This window comes from Pseudophryne corroboree, chromosome 5 (genome assembly GCF_028390025.1).
Source record: "Pseudophryne corroboree isolate aPseCor3 chromosome 5, aPseCor3.hap2, whole genome shotgun sequence".
Classification (NCBI taxonomy): Eukaryota; Metazoa; Chordata; class Amphibia; order Anura; family Myobatrachidae; genus Pseudophryne; species Pseudophryne corroboree.
This window is the reverse complement of record NC_086448.1, coordinates 395693530-395706536: the sequence shown is the minus strand read 5'-3', so window position 1 is coordinate 395706536 and position 13007 is coordinate 395693530. Positions and strand designations below refer to the sequence as shown.

The following is a 13007-nucleotide window of genomic DNA, read 5'->3' as shown; positions in this document are numbered from 1 at the left end:
TGTCTGCCAAAGAGCGGTCTTTGGAGGTGGTACGGGCTCTCCGTATCTATGTGAAGAGAACTTCCTCCGTTCGGAAGTCATTCTCATTTTGTATTGTTTGGTTTCCACAAACGTGGCTGGACTGCTTCCAAGCAGACTCTGGCCAGATAGATTAGAATGGTGATTGCGCATGCTTATGTACAGGCTGGTCGTCCAGCTCCTGCTACCATTACGGCCCATTCTACTCGGTCGTTTGGACCTTCTTGGGCGGCCCACCGTGGTGCGACCCTTGAACAATTGTGCAAGGCGGCTACGTGGTCTTCCGGCAACACGTTTATAAGGTTCTATGCCTTCGATACCGCCGCTTCCCAGGATGCTTCCTTTGGACGCCGGGTTCTTGTGCCCGCTACAGTGCGTCCCCTCCCATAAGGAACTGCTTTAGGACATCCCCGATGTTAATCCTTGTGGAGCTCAGTGTACCCCACAGCAGAAAACGAGATTTATGGTAAGAACTTACCGTTGTTAAATCTCTTTCTGCGAGGTACACTGGGCTCCACAAGGCGCCCATCCTGACGCACTTTGCTTCTTTGGGTTGGTATTGGCATAGCCGCTGACACCCTCTCCTGTGGTGAGTGTGTGGTGTAATAGGCTACGAGCGATTGTCGTCTCTGGTACCTGCTACTGCATTGGGCTGGTTAACGAAACTGAGCTCCCTGTGCATGGAGGCTGGGTTATAGAGGAGGCAGCGCTGTGCTTCTTGGGAACAGTCAAAAGCTTTGAGCCTGTTGGTGCTTCGGATCAATATCCTACTCTACACCCCGATGTTAATCCTTGTGGAGCCCAGTGTACCTCGCAGAAAGAGATTTAACAACGGTAAGTTCTTACCATAAATCTCATTTTTTCAAACACAGCTTGTATCATGGCAGTTAGGAGCTGATTGGCTGGTACTTTATCACCGTGTAATTGATCACGCTCCAAGGTTTGATAAATCTGGTCCTGTGTTGGAAATTGCTCACTGTGTACTGGTCTCATATGGGAACGGGAGGTCGGCTGTGCAGCACATAAAACGTTACCAATACCAATCGTTGCAAGAGTGTTTTAGTAACTAATGCTCCTGCATCTTGGCTACATACACATCTATACAATCATCGAGCCATTCAGCAGATATTCGGTTATCAACTCTCCAATTGTCTAGGTATTTACCCAGCTTTATTCTGTATCCACTGTTAGCTCTCCAGTGGTTAGTAACTGCCAATGTATAACTGAAAATAACGGCAGTGCTAGTTCTGTAGTTAATGCTTGTTTAATGTGTACTTTCAGCATCTATTGCTGGATCTTGGAAAATTCCAGTGTTCTTCCTTATTGTATTCCTGATGACAGTGGGTACCCTGCATGAGAAACAGACTACACAAGGTTCATCAGGTAATTTTTATCCTACTTTGTGCTTTAATATTTTGTATACTCTAATGTAGTTGCTGTAATATTACTTGTTAAGACACATAAAATGAGCAGATATTCAAAAATGAATAGATGAATATGAAGATAATTGTGGCGTGTGTTTATACTGCAGTATTCATCCAAGAGCATCTGTAGACCTACACAGAAAGACTTGAAGAAAAAGGTGTATTGCATTTGAGTTGCTGTGTAGGCATTTAGTACCCTATTCAGCACGGATTGCAAAATTAAGAAAGTGCAATTCGGCCGATTATCGAACGACTGCACATGCGCAGCATTCACATTGTGACTGTGCATCCTCGATTTGCGAGTATTTCTGTGAACACATTGTGAATCAATGCAACCACATTTTGATTGACAGGAAGCCAGCGTTTAGGGGAGGAAACATGGTGTTTTGTGGGTGTGTTTGTAAAACGTGGACATGGCAAGGTGTTTTTCTGTGTTTTTTGGGTGGGTCACGGACGTTGGCGATGACCACTTCCAGCCGCTTACGTATGCAAAATTGTGGACGACCTTGCCTGGCGCAGATGGAAAAACTCTTTGAGGTTCCAGTGTTTGCTAAATTTTTATTTCTGGCCGGCAACTATTTGATCGCAGCAACTGTTTTTTAGCAAGTTTTGCAGTCCCTGCTGAATAAGGTCCTTAATTTGAGATGCCCTGTTAATTACTAGCTTGCTATACATAATGCAGCTTGGCCAATATCTGCTAAGTAGTTTTAGTAATGAGGAATTGTTTAAGTTAGTGGCTCAGTGGCTTAAAAAAGCTATTATTTTCATAAACAGTTTGTATCTATTTTTTTATAGAGCAGATACAGTAAATAAACTTAAAAACTAATTGTAAAATGTGAAAGAAAAGGCCTGGAACAAAAAGTGTGCACGTGGTTAGTTTAGGTTTGTTTTTATATTTCTGCTGCGGGGTACACTGGGCTCCACAAGTCTGGACAATGGGTGTAGAGTAGGATCTTGATCCGAGGCACCAACAGACTCAAAGCTTTGACTGTTCCCAGAATGCACAGCACCGCCTCCTATATCACCCCGCCTCCCAGCACAGGAGCTAAGTTTTGTTAGTTGGTGCTGCAGTAAGCAGGCACTTAACAGAGGGGCTGCTCTATGCAGACCTAATAAAGGCTTTTTTTCTGAAGAAAAAGTGAAGACTTCATGGCAGCAGCAGTGGTAAATGTCTGGTGACATTCTCTGCTGCGGCTCCAGCTCTCCCCAGCGGCGCTGTACACTCCCGAGCCCTGGTTGCTGGGTACTCACAGCGGAGGCTCCGGTTTACTTCACGTTAGGCACACACGGCTGGGGCTCTCCAGGATCGCGTGGCCGCGCTTCGGGAGGTGGTAAGTGGGTCCCGCTCGCGATCCGGCGCTGTCGTAGATCACCAGGGCATGTGCGCAGGTCAGGTTTTCCCTCAAAACCGATTTTAATATCGCCCACAGTACCCGGTGGTTTTGCCAGCAAGGGGGATAAGGCTTAGACCTGAATACCCTCCCCCAGCCCCAGGGCGCCATTTCCAGCAAGTGTTTCCGCCCTGGAGCTGCATCTCTGTCTTTTCCTCACTCCCTGTCAGTGTCTGCGGCGCCATTACTTCTCAGTTCACTGTTCCTGGGACTGCTTGGGCAAATCCTCCTATGTAAAGCCGCCTGGTTGTCAGCGCTGTGCCTTTACATGACACTTAAGTATAGTCAGAGCCGGCCCTAACCAATATGATGCCCTCGGCAAAATTTTGACTGGTGCCCCCTAGCACCACCGCTAGTTCCGCCTCTGACCTTGCACCTCTTTCCCAGCACCATCACCCCTCACCTATAGCAGTCCTTATTTTGGTGTTTGTACCCCCTATATTTTAAATAGGAACAGTTCGCACATTTGGCACACAGCCCAAAAAGGGTGTGATTTTACTGGCAAGGGGCATGGCCACACAATAGTAACCCCAATTTCAATTACGCCACACAGTACTGCAACTTTATTCACATTTGATCATGCGATAGTGTCCATAATTCATATTAAATCCCACAGCAGTATCACTTTACCTTATAAACAATACTCCTCACAGGAGAGCCCCTTATTCACATTACATCACACTGAATTGCTCCTTATTCACATTACACCACACTCTATTGCTCTTTTTTCACATTAGATGACATAGTAGTGCCCTTTCTATATGCAACACCACATAGTAGAGCACCTTATACACATAATGCCACACATTTGTAATGCATTTATACACCGAATTCCACACAGTAATGCCCCTTACACATATGAGACACCTTATTAATGTCCTTATAAACATAATGCGCCTTACACATTATGACAGCCTTTATTAATGCCCTTTTACACATAATATCTTACACATATGCCGCACATTATTAATACCCTTATACACATGACACACACAGTGCCCCCTACACATTTGCTGCACATTATTAGTGCCCCTATACACATAATGACACACATACAGTAGTACCCTGTTACATATATGCCGCTCATTATTAATGCCCTTATACACATAATAACACACACAGTGCCCCTTACACATATGTTGCACATTATTAATGCATTTTTACATGACACACATAATGCTCCTTACACATATTCCGAACACTACTGCACAACCAACCCACTCACATGCACACAGCACTCACACTGCCACTAACACTGTAACCTCTGCCTCTGCTTGGAAACAGATGTGTCCTCATAAATCTTGCCTCAATGCTAACATCAGGCACACCTTTTTTTTATGAAAATGCATCTTATTTGCATTGCTATGTGGCTAGGAAGCACAAGCAGCTTCTGCTGATTAAAATGATATGCAGCATGCCTATATACTGTGTGAGACTGTGGCTGTATCTGCATATGAAATGCTACACATAGAATATAGGCATGCCGCATATCATTTTAATCAGCAGAAGCTGCTGATGCCCCATGGTATATCAAATGCCCTAGGCAATTGCCTAGTTTGCCTATGCCTATGGCCGGCTCTGAGTATAGTTAAGAAAGAGTGCATTTAGTCAGGTTTTTATAGTACAATTACCCTGTGATATACATCCAGTTCTTACTGTGTAGTGTTATATCTATTGACTATATAGCTGTATAAGCTAGTCCAGTGCAGTATTATTGTCTGTAATAACCTCTGCATTGTACAAACTGTGACTATTTGTGTGCATTTGATAGCTGAGTGGTGTCCATTTCGTGTCTTTCACTCAACTTGCTATCCCTATATTCCATAACCTGAGGGGGCTTGGTGCGTCAGGTGTTATTTAATATAGGATTTTCACACAGGTATACTGTATTACGTATTTCTCTAACGTCCTAGAGGATGCTGGGGACTCCGTAAGGACCATGGGGAATAGATGGGCTCCGCAGGAGATAGGGCACTTTAAGAAAGACTTTAGCATTCTGGGTGTGCACTGGCTCCTCCCTCTATGCCCCTCCTCCAGACCTCCGTTTTAGACTGTGCCCAGAGGAGAATGGGTGCACTGCAGGGAGCTCTCCTGAGTTTCCTGCTTAGAAAGCATTTTTGTTAGGATTTTTTCAGGGAGCACAGCTGGCAACAGGCTCCCTGCATCAAGGGACTGAGGAGAGAGGAGCAGACCTAATGAAATGTTAGGCTCTGCTTCCTCGGCTACTGGACACCATTAGCTCCAGAGGGAATGAACACAGGTTCGTCCTGGGTGTTCACCCCAGAGCCGCGCCTCCGTTCTCCTCACAGAGCCAGAAGAAACGAAAACAGAAGACGTCTCAGGCGGCAGAAGCCTTCGGTGCTTCACAGCGGTAACGCACAGCACTGCAGTTGTGCGTCATTGCTCCGCTACACCTCACATACTCCGGTCACTGTAAGGGTGCAGGTCGCAGGGGGGCGCCCTGGGCAGCAATTAAACACCTCTCCTATGGCAAAAGTGTATATACATGTACAGGTGGGCACTGTACATGTATATAAAAGAGCCCCCGCCATTTTTTAATAAGTTTAAGTGGGACAGAAGCCCGCCGCCGGGGGGGCGTGGCTTCTCCTTCAGCACTCACCAGCGCCATTTTCTCTACACAGCACCGCTGAGAGGAAGCTCCCCGGACTCTCCCCTGCTTGACACACTGTGAAAGGGGGTTTTTAAGTAGAGGGGGGGGCACATTATTGGCGTTTATACACTTCAGCAGCGCTACTGGGTAAACATTCTGTGTTTTTCTCCAGGGACATATAGTGCTGGGGTGTGTGCTGGCATACTCTCTCTCTCTCTCTCTCTCCAAAGGGCCTCAAGGGGAACCTGTCTTCAGAAAAGAGATTCCCTGTGTGTGTGAAGTGTCGGTACGTTTGTGTTGACATGTTTGACGAGGAAGGCTCACCTAAGGAGGAGGGGGAGTGCATGATGGTCAGGTCGCCGTCGGCAACGCCGACACCGGACTGGGTGGATATGTGGAATGTCTTGAATGCAAATGTAAATTTACTGCATAAACGATTAGACAAGGCTGAAGCTAGGGATCAGTCAGGTAGTCAGTCCATGCCTGTCCCTGTGGCACCAGGACCTTCGGGGTCTCAAAAACGCACCATATCCCAGATCACTGACACAGATACCGACACAGAGACTGACTCTAGTGTTGACTATGAGGATGCAAAATTACAGCCGAAGGTGGCGAAAGGTATTCGTTACATGATTATGGCCAATAAAGACGTTTTGTATATCACTGAGGAACCCCCTGTCCCTGACACGAGGGTACACATGTATAAAGGGAAAAAGCCTGAGGTCACTTTTCCGTCCACATTTGAACTAAGCGACTTGTGCGAAAAGGCTTGGGAATCTCCAGATAGGAGACTACAAGTTCCCAAAAGGATTCTTATGGCGTATCCCTTTCCACAAAAGGACAGGATACGATGGGAATCTTCGCCGAAGGTAGACAAGGCGCTGACACGCTTATCCAAGAAGGTGGCACTGCCTTCTCAGGATACAGCTTCCCTCAAGGATCCTGCTGATCGTAAGCAGGAGGTTACCATGAAGCACATTTACACACATTCCGGTACTATCGTTAGACCGGCTATGGCATCGGCCTGGGTGTGTAGTGCTATCGCGGCATGGACAGATTCCTTATCTACGGAACTTGAACCCCTAGATCAGGATTCCATTCAAATGACCCTAGAGCATATCAAAGATGCTGCTTTATATATGAGGGATGCTCAAAGAGACATTTGTTTACTAAGCTCCAGAATAAATGCTATGTCTATTTCTGCTAGGCGACTCCTGTGGACACGACAGTGGACGGGGGATGCCGACTCAAAGCGACATATGGAGTCGTTGCCTTACAAGGGGGAGGAATTGTTTGGAGAAGGCCTCTCGGACCTTGTCTGTACTGCTACGGCCGGTAAATCGAATTTCTTACCTTATGTCCCCCCGCAGCATACTAAAAAGGCACCTCATTATCAAATGCGGTCCTTTCGTTTTAATAAAAGCAAGAAGGTACAGGGATCGTCCTTGCTTGCCAGAGGAAAAGGCAAGGGAAAAAAGCTGCATGCAGCTAGTTCCCATGAGCAGAAGTCCTCCCCTACATCTGCAAAGTCCACCGCATGACGCTGGGGCTTCCCTGGGGGAGAAAGCTCAAGTGGGGGCGCGTCTTCGATTTTTCAGCCGGGTCTGGGTTCACTCACAGGTGGATCCCTGGGCTATAGAAATTGTTTCTCAGGGATACAGGCTGGAATTCGAAGACGTGCCTCCTTGCCGGTTTTTCAAATCGGCTCTGCCGGCTTCCCCGTCAGAGAGGGAGTTGGTGTTGACTGCAATTCAAAAATGATATCTTCAACAGGTGATAGTCAAAGTTCCTCTTCTCCAGCAAGGAAAGGGGTATTACTCAACCCTGTTTGTGGTCCCGAAACCGGACGGTTCGGTCACGCCCATTTTGAATCTAAAATCCCTGAACTTGTACTTGAAAAAGTTCAAGTTCAAGATGGAATCGCTCAGGGTGGTCATCACCAGCCTGGAGGGGGGGGATTGGATGGTGTCCCTGGACATAAAGGATGTATACCTTCATGTTCCGATTTTCCCTCCTCACCAGGCGTTCCTGAGATTTGCAGTACAGGACTGTCATTACCAATTTCAGACGTTGCCGTTTGGGCTTTCCACAGCCCCGAGAATTTTCACCAAGGTAATGGCGGAAATGATGGTGTTCCTGCGCAAGCAGGGGGTCACAATTATCCCATACTTGGACGATCTCCTCATAATGGCGAGATCTCGGGAGGAGTTGCTGGACAGCGTGTCGCTGTCGGTGAGGATGTTGCAGGGGCACGGCTGGATTCTCAATTTACCGAAGTCCCAGCTAGTCCCTACAACGCGCCTGACCTTTCTGGGTCTGATTCTAGACACATTTCTTCCGATAGAAAAGGCTCAGGAGCTCATAGCCCTGGTCAGGAAACTATTAAAGCTAAAAACGGTTTCAGTGCATTATTGCACACGTGTCCTGGGTAAAGATGGTGGCTTCGTACGAAGCCATCCCCTTCGGCAGGTTCCATGCGAGGACCTTTCAATGGGATCTACTGGACAAATGGTACGGGTCCCATTTACAAATGCATCAGAGGATCACCCTGGCTCCCAGAGCCAGGGTATCTCTCCTGTGGTGGCTGCACAGTGCTCACCTCCTAGAAGGCTGCAGGTTCGGAATTCAGGACTGGATCCTGGTGACCACGGACGCAAGCCTCCGAGGTTGGGGAGCGGTCACACTGGGAAGAAATTTCCAAGGTCTCTGGTCAAATCTAGAGACTGGTCTCCACATCAACGTCCTGGAGTTGAGGGCCATATTCAACACCCTACGCCAAGCGGAGGCATTGCTTCGGGACAAACCGGTTCTGATTCAGTCAGGCAATGTCACAGCAGTGGCTCATGTAAACCGCCAAGGCGGCACAAGGAGCAGAGTGGCCATGGTAGAAGCGTCCAGGATTCTTCGCTGGGCAGAAGGCTATGTAAGCGCCCAATCAGCAGTATTCATCCCGGGGGTGGACAACTGGGAAGCGGACTTCCTCAGCAGACACGACCTGCATGCGGGAGAGTGGGGACTTCATCCAGAAGTCTTCGCACATATCGTGGGTCGGTGGGGACTGCCTCAGATAGACATGATGGCATCCCTTTAACAAAAAGCTAAAGCGGTATTGCGCCAGGTCCAGGGACCCACAGGCGGTAGCGGTAGACGCTCTAGTGACACCTTGGGTGTTCAGATCGGTCTATGTGTTCCCTCCTCTACCTCTCATACCCAAGGTGTTGAGAATAATAAGGCTAAGAGGAGTCAGAACGATCCTCATTGTTCCGGATTGGCCACGAAGGACTTGGTATCCAGATCTGCAAGAGTTGCTCACAGAAGATCCGTGGCCTCTTCCCCTAAGACAGGACCTGCTGCAGCAGGGGCCCTGTCTGTTCCAAGACTTACTGCGGCTGCGTTTGACGGCATGGCGGTTGAACGCTGGATCCTAGCGGAAAAAGGTATTCCGGAGGAGGTCATTCCTACCCTGATCAAGGCTAGGAAGGACGTGACATCGAAACATTATCACCGTATATGGCGAAAATATGTGTCTTGGTGTGAGGCCAGAACTGCTCCTACGGAGGAGTTCCATTTGGGCCGTCTGCTTCACTTCCTACAAACGGGAGTGAATTTGGGCCTAAAATTAGGGTCCATAAAGGTCCAAATTTCGGCCTTATCCATTTTCTTCCAAAAAGAATATGCTTCTCTTCCTGAAGTACAGACATTTGTGAAGGGGATACTGCATATTCAGACTCCCTTTGTACCTCCGGTGGCGCCTTGGGATCTTAACGTGGTATTAAGTTTCCTCAATCACCTTGGTTTGAACCACTCAAGACGGTGGAATTTAAATATCTCACTTAAAAAGTGGTTATGTTATTGGACTTGGCTTCTGCAAGGCGTGTTTCGGAATTGGCGGCTTTGTCATATAAAAGGCCTTACCTGGTTTTTCATGTGGATAGGGCAGAATTGAGGACTCGTCCTCAATTTCTGCCAAAGGTGGTCTCATCTTTTCATATGAACCAACCTATTGTCGTGCCTGTGGCTACGCGGGACTTGGGGGATTCCGAGTCCCTGGATGTGGTCAGGGCTTTGAAAATTTATGTGTCCAGAACTGCTAGGATCAGGAAGACTGAAGCTCTGTTTGTTCTGTATGCGGCCAACAAGGTTGGCGCTCCTGCTTCAAAGCAGACTATTGCTCGCTGGATCTGTAACAAGTTTCAGCAGGCGCATTCTACGGCAGGATTGCCATTGCCTAAATCGGTTAAGGCCCATTCCACTAGGAAGGTGGGCTCTTCTTGGGCTGCTGCCAGAGGGGTCTTGGCATTACAGTTGTGCCGAGCTGCTACTTGGTCAGGGTCAAACACCTTTGCAAAGTTCTATAAGTTTGATACCCTAGCTGAGGAGGACCTCCTGTTTGCTCAATCGGTGCTGCAGAGTCATCCGCACTCTTCCACCCGTTTGGGAGCTTTGGTATAATCCCCTTGGTCCTTACGGAGTCCCCAGCATCCTCTAGGACGTTAGAGAAAATAAGATTTTACTTACCGGTAAATCTATTTCTCGTAGTCCGTAGAGGATGCTGGGAGCCCGTCCCAAGTGCGGACTTCTTCTGCAAAACTTGTATATAGTTCTTGCTTACATAAGGGTTATGTTACAGCTTCACTGGTTTGAACCGAGTCTATGTTGTTGTTCATGCTGTTAACTGGATAGTTTATCACAGGTTATGCGGTGTGATTGGTGTGGCTGGTATGAATCTTGCCCTTAGGTTAACTAAAATCCTTTCCTCGTACTGTCCGTCTCCTCTGGGCACAGTTTTGCTAACTAAGGTCTTTAGGAGGGGCATAGAGGGAGGAGCCAGTGCACACCCAAATCCTAAAGTCTTTCTTAAAGTGCCCTATCTCCTGCGGAGCCCGTCTATTCCCCATGGTCCTTACGGAGTCCCCAGCATCCTCTACGGACTACGAGAAATAGATTTACCGGTAAGTAAAATCTTATTTTTTCTCTGTGATTTAGTCACCATATCTCTCCTTTATCTCTGCAGGTGCTGACTACACTGCGCAGGGGTTTGGGTTTGGGATATAGTGCTGCTAATAATTGTACTGTGTTACCTCATACTGCAAGTTATATCATGTCTGCTTCTGAGGGTAACAGTTCTGAGCACACTGTCGGTGTTGCCGCAGTCACAGACCCATATGAGGAGAATATAGCAGCTGTGGGCTCTGGTTCTGGGGGCTCTTTGCACCCCCAGCAAGGAAAGGGGTATTACTCAACCCTGTTTGTGGTCCCGAAACCGGACGATTCGGTCACGCCCATTTTGAATCTAAAATCCCTGAACTTGTACTTGAAAAAGTTCATGATGGAATCGCTCAGAGCAGTCATCGCCAGCCTGGAGGGGGGGGGGATTGGATGGTGTCCCTGGACATAAAGGATGCATACCTTCATGTTCCGATTTTCATAAAGGATGCATACCTTCATGTTCTCTGGTTCTGGGGGCTCTTTGCCCCCCAGTGGGACTGTGGCAACGGAGGCACATACTGACCCTCCGTGGGCCGCTTTTTCCACGCTTCTACATACGCTAGTTCACAAACTAACACCACCTATGGGACCCCCAATGCCGGTACAGCCGTATATGGTTCCTGCAGCTGACCCGCCGTGGGCGGATGATTTATCTGCTCAATTAAAGTAGTTGAACCAGTCCCTGACTACTAAATAGTCTGACCAACGCTCGCCTAAGTCCAAGAGGTCCTCTAAGTGAGCGCTCATCTCCTCACAATCCACTGCTGTCACCGACACCTCGTCTGATGAAGACAGCACATACACTGACCCCACAGGTTCTGACTCGGATACGGCTGATGGGGAGGGTAGTTCACATGTGGATGTTCCTGATCTTTTGGAGGCTATTAAGTTAATTCTGCAGATTACGGATGATCCCGAGCCATCCGTTCCTCCTAAGAAACCAGATATGTTCAAGCGTCAGAAGGTGGTTAAGCAGGTTTTACCTCACTCTGACCACCTAGTGGATATACGTCAGGAACCCTGGGAAAGCCCGGGTACAAAGTTTGTGCCTCAAAAGAAGATGCTGGCTCGCTATCCCCTCGCGCCAGAGCTGTCTAAGAATTGGGAAACACCTCCTCCAGTAGACTCGCATGTGTCTAGGATGGTGGTTTCCTCTGCTCTACCTGTCACTACCTTCACGTCTCTAAAAGAGCCTACGGATAAACGTGTCGAGGGTTGTCTGAAGGCGATTTACACCCTCACGGGTGGCCCACCATTGCAGCTACATGGGCTGCAGAGGCTATTGAAGCATGGGCCTTGGAGTTAGAAGCTGAAATCTCCTTTGACCATGCTAGACAATGCTTGTCATATATTGTCACAGCTTCTTGCTATATTAAAGAGGCGGCTTCTGATGCCGGTATCCTAGCAACCAAGGCCTCTACTACGTCAGTCCTGGCTCGCCGGATATTGTGGCTGAGATCCTGGTCTGTGGATCTGGACTCTAGAAAAACCCTGGAGGTACTCCCTTTCAAGGGAGATATTCTGTTTGGGGAGGACTTAAATAAGATAGTGGCTGACTTGGCTACTGCCAAAACTGCCTGTCTGCCTAATACAGCTCCTTCTGTGTCGAAGGCCAAAGGCACGTCCTTTTGCCCCTTTCGTCCTTCAGGTAAAGCAAAAGGTCAGGCGTACCATAAGCAGGCCCGCCATTCCAAACCTGGTAAGCCAAAGCCCAAAAGAGCCTGGGTTGCCTGTTAGCCAGCTGCCAAGACCGATAAGCCTGCCGCATGACGGGGTGGGCCTCCCCCTGGAGGATCCCAGAGTGGGGGGCCGGCTTCTAGGGTATATACCCAGGAATGGTTAAAGACCACTTCAGATGCCTGGGTACGGGAAGTCGTCACTCGAGGTTACGCCATAGCCTTCAAAAACCGACCCCCTCATCGATTTTGCTAAACAGACGTCCCGTCGGACCAGATAAAGGCAAACATTCTACATTCGATGGTACAGACCCTCCTGGATACAGGAGTCGTAGTACAGGTGCCTCTTGCTCAGAGAGGCCGGGGGTACTATTCTCCGCTGTTTCTAGTCCCGAAACCGAATGAGTCCTCCCGGCCCATTCTCAACCTGAAGGCACTGAACAGGTTTGTGAAGGTATCCAAGTTCCGTATTAAAACCCTTCGCTCTATAGTTCTGGCCTTGGAACCTGAGGACTACATGGTCTCCCTGGACATACAGGATGCTTACCTGTATATTCCTATAGCAGTGTCACATCAACAATACCTGAGGTTCGCTATTGGCAACCTACATTACCAGTTTCGGGTGTTACCTTTTGGTTTAACAACGGCTCCGCAAGTCTTCACCAAAGTTATGGCGGTGATGACGGTGGTACTCCGCCGTCAAGGGGTCAGGATACTGCCGTATCTGGACGACTTGTTAATCCTGGCAAATTCCCCAGATCTTCTCCTGCGTCATCTGGACATGACGGTCCAGTTTCTACAAGTCCACGGGTGGCTTATCAACTGGAAGAAATCCTCGCTGGTCCCTGCTCAGAGCATGTTGCACCTGGGAGCGCTATTGTACACTCACAACCCGAGG

At 48.3% G+C, this 13007-nt stretch overlaps 1 protein-coding gene across 6 annotated transcripts in view; it reads left to right on the top strand.

Moving 5' to 3' along the window:
* TMEM245 (transmembrane protein 245) overlaps positions 1 to 13007 on the top strand; it is an 879931-nt gene that overhangs the window by 113561 nt on the left and 753363 nt on the right. For all 6 annotated transcript variants that reach the window (XM_063922719.1, XM_063922723.1, XM_063922720.1 and 3 more), the window contains exon 3: positions 1300 to 1401. In XM_063922719.1, the coding sequence (XP_063778789.1) occupies positions 1300 to 1401 (102 nt within the window). The remainder of the gene's footprint in view (positions 1 to 1299; positions 1402 to 13007) is intronic.